Source organism: Colletes latitarsis, chromosome 1 (genome assembly GCF_051014445.1).
Source record: "Colletes latitarsis isolate SP2378_abdomen chromosome 1, iyColLati1, whole genome shotgun sequence".
In the NCBI taxonomy this organism is placed as follows: domain Eukaryota; kingdom Metazoa; phylum Arthropoda; class Insecta; order Hymenoptera; family Colletidae; genus Colletes; species Colletes latitarsis.
In genome coordinates, this window is record NC_135134.1 from 46,040,668 (window position 1) to 46,055,219 (window position 14,552).

Below are 14,552 nucleotides of genomic sequence, written 5' to 3' on the forward strand. Positions count from 1 at the left end.
GAGAACGCCAAGATAACCTCTAAATTTTAGGTCGATACAGAAGTCAGTTCGAGCGACGAAACTCCGTAAGGTATAAAGTCTGCTCGTGTGCCTCGTACGCGGTTAGGTTTCTCGCTCGATATAGTGAGTGTTTGCTTTACCGAAAGTAGCTTCGAGTCGCTTGGTAGTCGGGAAAGGAGCACTCCTCGTGCAACACGGTCTGCAGTCGTATGGCAAGATGTCGTTAGGCCGTCCATAACCGGTTCGATCCGCTATGCACCGCGCACGAGGCGGTGCGCATTCCCATTGACCAGTCTGTAGCCTGAGTCGTGTATTCGGGCCAATAGTAATCGTGCGGTGGCTTTGAGAACACGGGTACGGTATCTGGTTAGTCTCGTCGTGGTGCGTTTCCAGACATCACGTCGAAGTAAAGAAGGGCCAAGCGAGTAAAGGAAAAAGCAACGAAATCGACATTCGGAAAAATCGAAACGTTCGTCGTCCGCTCTCGAGGGAATTTGAAAAACAGACGAGCGGGAAGGTCCGAAACAGGATCGCCAGCGCCTCGTACTCGTCTAACGCGTCTTTGTTTCCGGTGCTATCGTGTCTAAACGCCGCGGAGAAGCTGCAACTCTTCTTCGGTACCAGGATTCCGCAGCGGGAGCCGCGCAAGACGAGGTGAGTCATACGCGCATTTTCCGCGTCGAGAACCTTTCTCGATCCGCGTAAAAGGTTCCTCGACGCGCGACACCATTTCGATCGATGACGATTCCGTAACGTTAGACCAGGCACCGTCGACATCGTCGTCGTCGTCGATATTTTTGCGCGCGTACGCACATCTTTCCCGTCGTGCTCGACCGAGTCAATACAAAAGGTGCAAGTTTTTACGGCGATCCGTTCGTGACGCTATCCGACGCGAGTATAACCGTCGTAGCCTGCGAAGTTCGGTGCTTCCCCCCTCGGGATCGATTTCGTTTCGTACGAACGCTCGTAAACTGCGATTTTCGTATTCACCGACGACGCTCCAAGTGTCAACGTTACGATCGAGGGCTCGATGCGTCGCGACGGCCTGGGTACGGTGGTTACTCGAACGAGAAACGAGGTTAGACGTTACACACGCGACTATCCATGCGAAAAATCAATACACGGCATCCTGGGTCGCGATTCAGACGCGCGCGGATGTGTTCCGCGAATCGGGGGAATCGTTCTTACGGGGAAAACGACGATCGCCGCGAGTTTTACCTAGAAAGCTCGTCGGTCGGATCGATTTTAAGCACCGTGCGACTGTATGCGTGCACGCGTCGCGGATGTGGCTACGTCCATGAGCTGGAGACCGCAGCTGATCCCCGCAAGTTTGGGTTTTCGCGGGCACAGCCAGCTCGACTCGGCCGCTGCACCATGCACGTTTGCAGATTACGTTACACCGGAACGATGGGAACCGGAATGAAATTGGAAAAGTTCGGCGGTTGAATTTTAATATCCATAGCGTTTCGTGTGCGCCGCGAAAGTTTAATGGGATTTCGATGTCACGCTCGAATATCGAATTAACAACCCTCCGGAGACGAGCGCGGGACATTGGCTAATACCAAAATCGGTTTATTTCTCTGTGCGTGGATCTGTGTGCGTCGGGCTTTTTATAATCTTGTTCCTTATCGATTCCTCTTTTCCGTACGTGCGTCGGCCTCAAAATATAGATCGCTACGGGCTACAACCGCACACATATCGTCTATCACAAGTTTCATCAACGCGATTGATAACTTTTTTTATAGGGTACAATGTTTTCGGTATTTTTTCGTTAATTCGTAGTAAAATTTCGAAACCCAAAAAGAAAAGAAAGAGAGTCGAAGTCGTGTGTGTGCTACGTTTATGCATGACAGTTTGAATTAACGTTTATTCAGACCTGGGCATCACTCGAACAAAATTATCTTAAAGTGATTATTCGAGTAAATAATCTAAAATAATTTTGCAAATTTAGTAATTTTACCCTAAATGCATATTAGAGATGTATTTTAAGAGAATCGTATACAAACGAATCGTGTTCCAGTCGACAGCAATACAGGAAGAGGGTTATTAACTATAAAGGGACATTGATGATTCTCGCAAAGAAACGAATATGTTTTACGATTACAAGAATGCGAAGAATGTTTTTCAAACGAAGATTTAGCGACTGTTATAAGGCGCCTCGTTTCCTTTTTTACAACGACAAATTTAAAGTAATTTATTTGACTCCCAAATTAAACTAGATTCTTTTTCCTGAGTAACCTTTGAAATATAAAACCACTTAAAACGTTTATTTTTATTTCGCGTTTGAAGTATTTTATGCCCAGGTCTGCTTTTATCGTACAAGGCGATTGTTGAACTGGATCGAGCTGCAGCTGTTTTATATGTAAAAATAAAAAAAATAGTAGAGAAAAGTATACTCGATTTCGTTCCTATTTCCCTGATAAATGGAACAAGTGCATCTGCGAAATGCAATTGCATTTTCTTGTTTTATATAAGTCGCTACTTTCAGTATTGAATAAAAACTACGGATATCGTAATTACTTACATTTACTACTTAATATTTAACAACTATAAAACGTGAAAGAATACCAAGTTACAATTAATTGGAGGTAACTACATCATTTTTAAGAAGAAAATATTTCATAAAACATTTAACTTGATACGTTTACGTACTAGAGTAATAACAAATGTTTATACAAATTATATAGTTGCATTTTTAAAAATAATCCAAACATCGAGGAGGCAGGTCTCGTTAAAGTGCATTTTCGTCAACTTTTTTCTACCTCCGCTAAAAAAAATTCTTTTATTTACTTTATTACGGAGATCAACGAAACTTTTTTTCTACTTTTATTTAGAGAAGCGCTGCAGTTCGTTCCAGTTTCTAGAGTCGCCGTGTAGAAGGTGTGATTCCCGGAGCTCGATAGTGACGAGCGTGACGCACAATTCCTTGCCTCGTTACGGAACAAATTTTCTTAGCCAGCGAAGGTTTTAATTGGCAGGAAGGCCACGAGGCCGAAACGATAGTACGCTAATGCCCCTTCGGTCCGAAGAGGGTCGCGGTTGGGAAAAATATAATTCACGCTTTTCGGTGTTACTACAACGATAACGGGAACCGTAGAAACAGAATTTCCCTTCGCGCGAACCGGATTACGTTATGAATACTTGCGTTACGTTGTTTCGTTTTTATCGTGACTGCTAACCAGGCATACTTATCGATCGTTACCGTTGCCGTGTTACATTATGCAATTCGTTTGTTTACGAAATCGAAAACTGCGATAGGAAATCCTAGGCGCCCCTCGCAACGGTAAAAGCAACTGCACGAATCGTCGATCGTCAAAAGCTCCAATGTTGTGTACGCACGGTATTACCTTGCATGTGCGTGCCTGTCCTTTGGAGTTTAATTACGTACGGAATCATCAACGAAGCATGTAATCAGTGATACATTTCACCGGTCGAAACGCACGAGTTTCGAAACTATGTTTCACGCAGCTCTGAACAATTTCGGGGCCAAAACGTTTCGAAGGAACCCGGTCACTGATCACTGTTTCGAGTTTCTCAGCATCTGCGTGTTTCCACAAAGGCGAACAGCGTAACACCTTTGCAATTGGCATGCGGCCACGCATGATTATATCTCGATGTGTATAAGTCAATGAATTTTGTGCATGCCGACGCCACACCTTGACACGCATCTCACCTACCTTCTCACTTTTTTCTTTACGCGAGGACGGTTCGTAACGCGAGGTATCGGCAAATGATTTCGTTCCAATGATCTCTCCGTCGTACGTAACGAGCAAATAAACGACGAAAAGAAAATAAAGGTATCGCGACGGTCGATCTAAATCGGCTGCAATCTTACGAAGCGTATCGGGATTTGGAATCGAGGATGGGCGTGCACCGGAAGCGTTCCATCAGTTCCAGCCACGTAACATCTGTCACTTTCTTAGCCAGATACCAATTAAGAAACGTCAAATCCAGGCAGGTGCGCGGACATGATACGGAGTATAACAAAAATATTAACATTTATACGGAAGTAACTTTTTTTGAGGAACAGAAATGATAACGTATTTAAGGAGAGTATTTTATTTGCAATTTTCCTGTTAGAAATCTCCACAGCCAGAAATCGCTAAATGGTTTTTAACGAACGAGTGGAAATTTCGAAGACAAAGTACGTTTGTTACGATATATTGTCGTTGCATCTGTTTCCGTGAGAAAACTTGCACTCGTACGAGTGTTACTATTTTTGTTTTCGAGCACCTAGTATTGTGTTCACGGTCTTTGTAACCGCGAGTAGTGCAACATATAACAAAGAATGTTGATATAACAACGATGGAATCGAATTCTCGACACTGTCCGTAATTTCAATAAGATTTTTTCATTCGTGTACCGATTCATACGCGATTACTTAACGGTACGAATAACCGCGAAGCACCTGCTTTGTTTCTCTCGATCGTAGTACGAACGATTGTTAGTGCCGTACTACCAAAACCATAATTGCAAATTCATCCGACCAGCAATAATGACGACAGGTGTTGTCTGTCCTTTCGACCGCATGACGTCACGAACAGAGTGCAGTACTGCATTTCCTCGATGCACAGCATTAATGACAATCTGTAGGGTTGTTCATGCCTTTCGACCGCATTAGGTCCGACTGAATTTTGAATACATTACGCAAGACTTTAAAAAGCTTCGTTAATTAAACAGTATTCCAATGATAAAAGTATCGCGCAAAATTAAATGAACAAAAATAATATGAAAGCATTTCATTAGCGGTGCATTTTATTTTCTCGTTATTTCGTATAATTTACTGTACAAAAGTGTTTATACCCGTATTTGTAAAGAATGCTGTGCAACCCTAAGAATGAATAATTAATTATTTGAGCAAAACAAACTCAATAACGGAAAGCTGGAAATTAAAAAGGCCTGTATAAAACAAGAAAAAAACGGAGTAATTAAGAAAATTACTGGAGCATTAGCGAGGACGGTCGGAGAACGAAGAAAAAATTGCACACGGTGTTATTTTTTTATACGGGTATGCACTCTGACCTGGGAAATTCTAACAGAAACGCTCCCGTTTAGCGAGTACATACAATTCCGCGCAGTAAGAAAGTCATTTTTCGTGCGTTAAGAAATAAAAAAAAATACTAAACATTATTCCATTAAGAATTAATCTGCTAAAAAAAGAAAATAACTGCGTTTCTGCTCGTGGCGTCATTAAAAGATATGCCTAATTTACCTTAAAAACTGGACGACATTTAAGATTCTTTCCTGACAAAATTATTTGACGTATCAATTTAAAACAATACACGTATATTTACTTACATTTTACCAGGCTGACGGAATTTTTTAAACAATCGATCTCGTGATACATCATTATCGACACGTCGACTGTCGTTCTAATAATCCTAAACAAAAAAATCAAAGAAATAAATTTCGATGGTCGAGAATTCAAAAAAACATATTTATTTTTCCCAAGCGACTGAAAGAAATCTTTTACGAGTTCCGATTTAATTTCAAACCGTACACAGCAGAGTGACATTTAAAGTTGCTAGACAGTTGGTCTGTTGGTTCCCGAGATGTTACGTCAACCAGCTTTGACGTCTGCCATTTCGAGAAAGAGATCTTTATAGCGTGACGCACGACGCATAGAACGTATAAAGCACTCGATTTAAAGTCCTATAGCGTTCGCAGATTTTTCGAATTTCATCTTTCGTAGACGCTTCCGCGAGACTCGAACCTTTAAGAAAACACGTACGAAAAGGGAACCGATTTTTCGAGCAAGGGAGTTCGTTGGTTCGTCGTAAAGTTGCCGATGCCTCGATCGATAGTCCAAGCGGTTCACACGGTACCTCCTTATCTTGAATTTTCTTTATTTGCCCGTTTGCCCGTTCGTTTGCCTTGTTGACGTACGATATTGGCGTATCGGCTTCGGGCACGCGTATCAGCAACGCCAACAACCGGGGCCAGCAACGAGGACGCGGTGCCCGGAACACGTTTGGCGAAGAAACGCGTTAGAGGTAGATCCGCCGCCAACGGTGGACGGCATCCTCGGCGAAGGCGTTCGAATAGGTCGTCTCAGTGGGTAGGCTTCATCGTGGGCGAGCAAGAGCAACCGGAAACTCCGCCATGCCGGCAGGTATTGGCGCTTCGTACAGGTCGTTAGGCGACCTGGGCGAAGACGTATACAAAAGCACGACGATCGTCGACCAGACACAGACCACCGGACAGAGCGTCCTCGAGAGTGTCAAGAAGGCTTTCAGTTTCGCCTCGCCCAAGGTCGAGCTCAGGAAAAAGGACCCGCTGATCGAGGACCGTCGTGAGAGCGTCTCGATCGTCTCAAGGTAATGCCTTATATGATATTGTCCGCACATACAGGGGAAAAACCGGTCGGCAGGTAGGGTGACGGTCGCGGGATACCGAGTTTCGCTTCTTCGCGTTGTTTCTCGACCTCGGACCCGTCTATTCAATCCGTGATCGATGACGTTGGAGTCTTCGATGCACCGCTAAGACGCTGCTCGGCTCACTTGTGGAATCATTGTATTAGGCGCATTCGCGACACGTACGATAACGATGGACTCTATTTGGAACGAAGCTATTACTCTATCGACAGGTAATTCGTTTCTACGTACGATCACTCTCGACGAGATATAAATTGTTACAAGACGACGGTATTGTTTTTCTTGTGTTCGATTCACAAATACTACTAATCAAAGTACGTAAATCCCCTCTGCATAGTCAACGTGACGCATTTGGTAATTCGCTGGTATTACAGGTAAGATTATGTTAAACGTCGGGAATTTTGAGTTCAAAGACATGCGCGATCAATGACACAGTAGCCTGCGAGCAGTGGCTAAGGAGGTCGCGAATAATCGGTTCGAGGTCGAAAATGTCGGAGGTACGGTTAGAGTGCTTTTGCTATTGGCCACGGTGGTGGACTGGCGTCGAGGAAATCGATCGTCACAGTTTCCTGCCCTTTTTAGGCGCTCAAACTAAAATTGCAAGAAAAACACTTGATGTACTTCTGAGAAACGCATTGAAACACGGGGCCGCTTACGAATTATTAAAATCCATTGCTACTAAAATGTTACGACTCGCTAACTCTGTGTGTGTCAACGGACGTAGAAACGGGACTCGTAAAAACAAAAAATACTGTTCCGTGTTTCCCGAGTAGTAAGCACGTTGGGCTGAATCTAAGGGGTCGTATTGTACGCGTGCATACTCTTTTCTCTGTTGGCTCTTCTCCATAGCTTCTCGAATATACATATATATACGTGTAGAAGCAAATAACTTTCGGTACCGTTACTATTCTAGAATGTTTTGCCGCGCGAAATGAAAGTACACGGACCGGGGAACAATAACAGTAATACATTCGGAATTTTTTCGATAATACTGCTCGACCTCGTATCGCATTTCCAATATCGAGTCCCCCGAATGATAAAATATCGTCTTGCAAGGGTTACTCAATCGAGAATCGATAATGCATTCGCGGTAATATGGCGCCCGGCCGATTTCGATCCAGCGACCGCTTCGAGTGCGCTTCTTCGACTCCACTGACGAATCGAAGCAGGCACACACGTGCCCCTGTTATCAGTATAATCAAAGACTGGTTTAACCTTAAGCACGGACGGACTTTAGGACCGGAAGTTGGTGCCGCGACTATTGATCGGCCTGGGTACAAAAGCAGGCCACGAGGTAAGCCGCATCATGCGACCTGAACGTCACTCCTTTCCTCACGCTGAACACTTCCACACCGCGTATTGCTAGTGACTTTCCCAGTTCCTCTATTATAGTTACATCCGCTTTGGTCGTTATACGCACCAGCTTGCTGCTGCTTCCAATCGACAACCGGTGATAATCTCACGGACCGTCGATTTTAATTATAATTAAATTTTCTCCCCGATTTGTTCGCCCGGGCAAAGCAAACGAAATAATTTTGTTCGATGCGTTTAATATTTTTCCAATTCCATCCGATTCGAGTGAACACCTCTATTTAATTACGGACAACGGTACGGGTTCCGTGTGTACCGTAGCCGGTGTCCCGGTTTATTAAAGTCTACCTTTGATAAACTATGAATTCGTTTCGATCGATATTTCATGCATCGAATATTGCCGAGCGACAGAGACATGGAAAATAGATTCTCTGGAAACGTACGGCCAACGCACAAAAGATACTTGTCCCGTGAAACTATCACCGGTGTTACGTTATTATTATCGTTAGCAGTCGTCGTTTTTGCATGCACGTAGTCCGGCGTTGTTCCTTTGTCCTTGCAACGCTCGAGTTGCATTAGCGTGTGCTTCGTGGCGCGCGACGGCAACGCGTGCGTTGCGGAACCGGCTTCTCGGTTCGAGAGATCCTCGTGTGAGGTCGATCCTCCGAGAACGACGGGCAAGCAACATTCAGCACGACATTGCATACTTCTCAACCGCACGGATGCTCGATTTCGCATTGAATGCTCTGGAAACGCGAAGCATCTACACGATGCGAGCATCGGATGTTTGTTTCGCTCGTTATCGTCGCCTAAATTTAGTTCGTAGATCACCGCGAACGCAACGAAACTCGCGTGACTTTGATCGCGAGTTCAAGGCGACGTACGCTCGAGAGCCGTAGTCTGAAAAGAGTACGGGATCGTTGGTTCGCGAAGAGTCGAAACTGCGGTTGGAAGAAACGTCTGAAATATGGCGCAACTTCGAACGTGAAAGTGCCAGGGAATGTAGCTAATCCTGCGCCGGTCGTTATATCGTGTTTGGAACGCGTTCAACAATTTTGCCTGCTAAATGTTCGTTGTTGGTATCCGAGTAGAGGCTGTGTAAGCCGCTAGGGCCGGGCGTTGTTATTATTCGCCGCCATTTTGTTCTAGGGAAAGAAACAAGATGCCGAGTGCCGCCACAGCCGAGGAATCAGCACTTTTGGGGTAAGTTTCGCTAATAACAGCGTCGCGTTGTTAAGGTAGATCCTTGCTATCGAGTAGATCCCAATTGCGACGTTTAGTCAAATCGACGCCTCGCGTAGATCGTTTTAATCCAATCGTCGTGTCCCCTGTCACGTATGCGTGTAGTTGTACGTGCTATTTATTCGACGCTCATCCGTTGTTCCGTAGGGATTCTGAGGTCTCGCTGAGAATCGGCATTGGCCCCGATGTCGGTGAAGCCGAACGATCGCCGGTAATTGGCAGTTGCGTTATTAAGAGTGGCAAACGTTATTGCTCTTTTTCAGAAGTACAGACAAGTCAAGGCTTCGCCGGCGGACAACGTCTGGCCGGCGAGCCACGAGTTTTGTACGATTTCAGAATTCAACGACGTAATTTTTCTGAGTGCAAGATTGTTCATTGTATCGGTCGCGAGTCCCTCGAGTTACTACGCAACAACAAATCGATAGGATACATTAACTCGGGGCTCGGGAGAAATGAAATTGCAACGACGAGGCATTGCGTGCTACCTACATATCCTCCCATGACGTTTATTGAATGGTCGTACCGTTTTTGTTGCTCGTCGCTGGGATATATATTTCTGATTGCAACGAGACGAAGCTCGAAAGCTATCCGCGTGCTCCCTTGATTTCTGGGTTGGAAGCTGAATTTCCGATCGTTTCAACGAACTTCGAGCTGTATTCTTTATCAGAACTCCGATCGCGGTTCTTGGAAAGTTCTGGTATTTTCGCGATTACCGGTCCTCGTTTAAATGCAAATTTTAAGTATAATTAGGGTCCTCAAATATTACCCCGAACTTTCAAGGTTCCCCCGGGACGCTTAAATACTCCGAACACGCGTTCCGTGCTCGTTGGTCTTGTGCCGTTTCGCTTCGTAAAAAGTTTCCCGAGTACGAAGTTGCGTCGCGGAATGAAATAATAGAATTCTTCGATACGAAGCGAAAGAGCGATTGAACAAAGTTGGACGCAGTTTTCAATGCGCCGCTTTTAATGAAGTCTCTTCGTTACGTAACTGTCTCGAACATTTTGTTCACGTGCACGGCATAGAGCAACGGAGCAACAGCTCCGATGCACGGTATGACATTAAATTTCAAACTCCCTGGACGCGTCGCATTGTTCTCACATAATTAAACCTCGAGAATTACACTTCTATCTGTCGGATCATAACGATACTCGACTCCCATGAATCCACGTTGAACGCAATTTTACAAACGAACTTGTTACGAGCCTAATGAGTTTTACGATTCGTCGTACGAGAAGGATAAACCTACACATTTCGTTACGATTTATTGAAATTTGAAACGATTTCATGCCTTGATACGAAACTTTGTTAACTAATCGGTAAAGTTACGCGAAAAGCTTAAACAAGGTTTATATTTCGCACAAAAAGAAGGTTTTCAAAGATGTCCTATTTTTCAGAGCGCTAACGTTACGAGACTCTTAATCGCGTAACTTATCTTTTGCGTTTTCGCCAACACCGGAATTGGGTAGACAAACAGACTGGCGTCCTACTTCTAATCGAAACAACGATTCTCTCCTCTAATCGATGTTCGTGGTAAAGTAATTAACAGGGAGATTAAGATTAATTGCAAGCCATTAGTAGGTGCTGATGGACGATTGTTCGATGACATTAATTCTTCGTTCTAAAAGTATTCGCTGTAAGGGGCGCGTTTCTGCACTGCCAAGGAAAGGAATAGAGAACTGGAGGATATCGATTAACGTGGTATTTGTGTCACAAGCTTGTGATAGTTGGTAACGCCACAGACGGACTAAAATAGCGTCGTGGATGGAAAAAGAGTTAATTTTCCAGTTAATGTCGTTAATCGATTCGAAGCGTCTGAAAAGAATTCTGTTCTAAATATATAAATGACATTGCCAATGACAACGATACACGATAACCAAATTAAAACCCGTCCGTGAGTTCTATTTTAAATGAATTTCAATATCTAAAATATCACTTTTATAAATCTATTACAGACTGTTCTGTTTTAATAAAATATATTACTCTTCGATTGCAATAATATCTTTATCGGTATTCGATAAATTTAAAATGTTTCTTCCACTATTCGCATCGACGTTTTCAAATTAAACAGTAGACGGGTCTCATTTAGTTTTGGAGCACCGTTACGTCAGAGATTCGTTGTGTTAAATTGCATTGACAGTACAGTAAAATATAACAGTTCCTTATGACGTCATGGTCGTATACGTCATTTTGTTCTACTTTCCCTGAAAATTCGTTTTCACGTCACTTGGCTACGCGCCAGGTCTATCTGAATCGCTTGATCCCGGGCTTTGGCTCAATTTCCGATTCGATGAAAACAATGCAACCACCGTTTTCCCGAGATACCATCGATACGGTTGAAACATTGGAAAATCTAAAAGTCTGCTCCGAATTCCGGACAGAGGGACTCGAGGTTTCCTACAGACAGTGACGTATTACTCTAAAACGTCGATTCATGTTTCGTTTCGTTACGTGCAAATTAAGGGCACAATAAAAGGTGAAAAGTTTGGACACGAATACGTAATTATTCCATGCAGAAACTTAATTACGACTTGTCGTAGAGATTCTTGATTATCCCATCAGAACCAAATCATATACCATTAACTATTCGGAAGAATAACAACTACTCAAATACATACTATACAAGGTAATCATAAAATATCATTCGTGAATCGTAAAATAAAAAGAAAACGTATGATTCCATTTAAAAAAACAAGTATCAGATTACACTTACACCGTTGCATCACCAAAATTACATCATCAATAGACAGTCTCTATTAAAGAATTCGATATTTTCCTCAGTTTTTTGTACCTTTGCTTACATAAGACCTGTGATTTGTTCCAATGCCAACAATTACTCTTAGTCATTATTACTTGAACTCGTCAAAGTTAATAAACCTTAGTCAATATACGTGATGTCGAAACTGCAAAAACTAAATTAGCATATCCATTCTCCACAGTATTGAAGTCTGATGTAATCCTATTATAAATATGTATCAATCGTGGGCTTTGAAGCACTAGTACGATTCGATTAAAATATTATTCTTCCAACCGGTATTTAATTTATTTAATGTCGAAACGTAACATCGGCAAGAACCTACTCGACAACTTGATAAAACTAATTGGTGAAATATTCGCTACTTTCGTGAATCATCGTCGTTGCACAATCCACGACTAACCAGACTTCAGTGGCAGACATACGTTTCATAATTAGCGAGTACGTATGAACAAAGACAGGTACCCAGGTATAGTTGCAAACTAGAACAAAGTCCTCAGCAGCTCGTCCAACGTCGGGAGAAAATAAAAGGTAAAACATTGTTGTGCGATTGCAGTTAATGCATGGAGAATGAATAAACGAAGCATCTTTCTATCGTCTAACCGAAGATGCATCTTTTTATTGACATGCGTATGCGATCTGGCCCGATATACTATAGTTAGACGAAGAATTTAGTTTGTTTTTCACTAGATGGTATAGCTTTAGCGAAACGTGCTCTGCATTCTGCATAGATTTATGGGTGGAATCGTTCGACTCCCCTGTTTCAAAGGAAAAGCTGGACTCCAGAAAGGAAACACGTAAATCGATCTATCCCCGGCAGCCTCGTCTTACCATACATCTTTACGTCGTCCGTGAGCGGCGGAACCGGCCGACAAAAAATCTGTACACCTCGGTTAATCGATCGGTAAAAAGGGTTCGAGATATCGAATGACGGGGATATCGAGTGTTTCCCGTGGTGGTTAGCTCGGCTTCTAGCGACCGTCGATGAGATCCTTTCTTACGAATCCACCATTTTCTTTTCTTCGTTGAGGGCAACCATCCACGATGGTACCGTACGCTCTCTGTGCATCTTATTTATAATTTACGCGACTTCATTTCTCATCTTTGTGCACCTTCATAAATTCACTTTACGCCAATTCCCAACTCGATCGTTGGCAATCGATTTTATGGACATTTGAAATGTATTATTCCGTATTTAAAAATAGTGATTCTTGGTATAATTATAGATCAAACATTTGAGATACAATTCTTTCAGACGGGGCTTCGTTTTCTAGAAAAACAGTCTTGAATATTTATCGATATATACATGTACTTAATTTTGTTTGGAAGGTACCATTTCTAAGAAAAAAAAAGAAAATGTTTCTGAAATAAGTAATATTGTAACAGATTTTCTACGTTAAAAATTTTCTTTTGCGCTCTACTTTGTAAAACGCTGCTTTGAACAGTTATGTTTATTTATACGTGCATACGAAAGCACTTGTTATACTATAGCTAATAAGATTCAATAATATACGAGATGGACTTGGGAACTAATTAATTTATGAAATGAGAAATTTCTCAAACCTGCCCGCATTTAATGTAGCAGACTCTCGAAATTTTAACTATTAAATCTATTGCTTTTTGTTTAACAATTCAATGGACGTAATTTGATTAATATTTCACCATATCAATTAATAATCCGTGTGGACGTAACAAACACTCAACTTTAAAATTCATTTATTACGATTTACTTTTCAAGAATTTTCTTTATAATTTATCAAACTTATTTATGTTACAACCTTATATATAGTTCCGGCAGTGCTCAGATACCAAGAAACTACGTCTATTTAACTAGTTGATACCTTGAGCAAAGGAAGAATGAATATTTATTTAATCTTTTGTTTAAGGTCCCTGATATTTTCGATACTATTTCGTATTTCGCTAGTTCTTATCAATTACAAACACGTATATACGTAAACGAACACAACAATTACGTAAAGCGTCATTTGACGAGCTTCACCGTAATTAAGTGCATTCGTACTCGACGAATCATCAAATTCGATTTTCTCAAATTTCTAATTTATTTTTACCCGGAGAATCGCTCTCTTTTTTACTATACTGCGATTCCGGCTGCGCACTGTTTATTAGTGTGTCGAATAATATAGAAAAAGTGCAGCGTATTTTGATTATAAAATATCTAAAAAGCTACAGTCTACTTCTTTACATATTCATTCTATAGGGTGTCAATTTTGCGATCGTTTCGAGAATACAAAATCTAACGTGAAATTTCAGGTTTCACAGTCATGTTATTAACTCGAAATGCCAAAGATAAACGTAATTTAGAATATTCTAACGCGTAGCAGCGCATTTCTGCTAAGTTGCTGAGTTGCAGCTATAACAAAAGAGGAGAAACGTGGGTGTAGTGTTTCATGTGTGAAACGTAGTTACACTATGAATATGCTGGTTATGATTCCGGAACCTGTGACTATTGCAAGTACATTTTAATATATAGTCCTGATCTACTTGTTTTTAAACAAAGATTAATTTAGAATATCTCTATTCCAAATTATTTATATTTGTTTCCATTTTCTACTCTTTTTATTCGCCTTAAACGAACCTATATTCCAAATATGTAGCAATTCCTCTAACACGTGCTCGCAAATATTTACCAAACCCGTCAGAGCGAACGGTCTCTTGATGCAATTAATGTACATTGACTCACATAAAGGATCATTACGAACGATTTTGTTCGTGTACAGTGTTAACGAACGCGATATCTATTTTGGTTACTTCGGTTCCGGAGTGTACACGATCGCGTTTATCTTGGCCCAAATTTAAATTAAGTTTTCAAATCTAGGTTTGCGCTCGTATTCAGTAACTACGATTAATTTGCG

General features: G+C 42.0%; 1 protein-coding gene across 7 annotated transcripts in view; it reads left to right on the forward strand.

Annotated features, from left to right (window-relative positions):
- Positions 1-511: 511 nt before the first annotated feature.
- Mesk2 (misexpression suppressor of KSR 2) overlaps positions 512-14,552 on the forward strand; it is a 29,239-nt gene continuing 15,198 nt past the window's right edge. For 4 of the 7 annotated variants that reach the window (XR_013079604.1, XM_076764495.1, XM_076764502.1 and 1 more), the window contains exons 1-3: positions 512-654; positions 5,922-6,317; positions 8,835-8,888. Coding sequence is in view for 5 of the 7 variants with exons in the window: in XM_076764495.1 (XP_076620610.1) it covers positions 6,103-6,317; positions 8,835-8,888 (269 nt within the window). In the remaining 2 variants the exon portion in view is untranslated. The remainder of the gene's footprint in view (positions 655-5,921; positions 6,318-8,834; positions 8,889-14,552) is intronic. The other 3 variants (XM_076764512.1, XM_076764534.1, XM_076764539.1) reach the window with 3 other exon arrangements.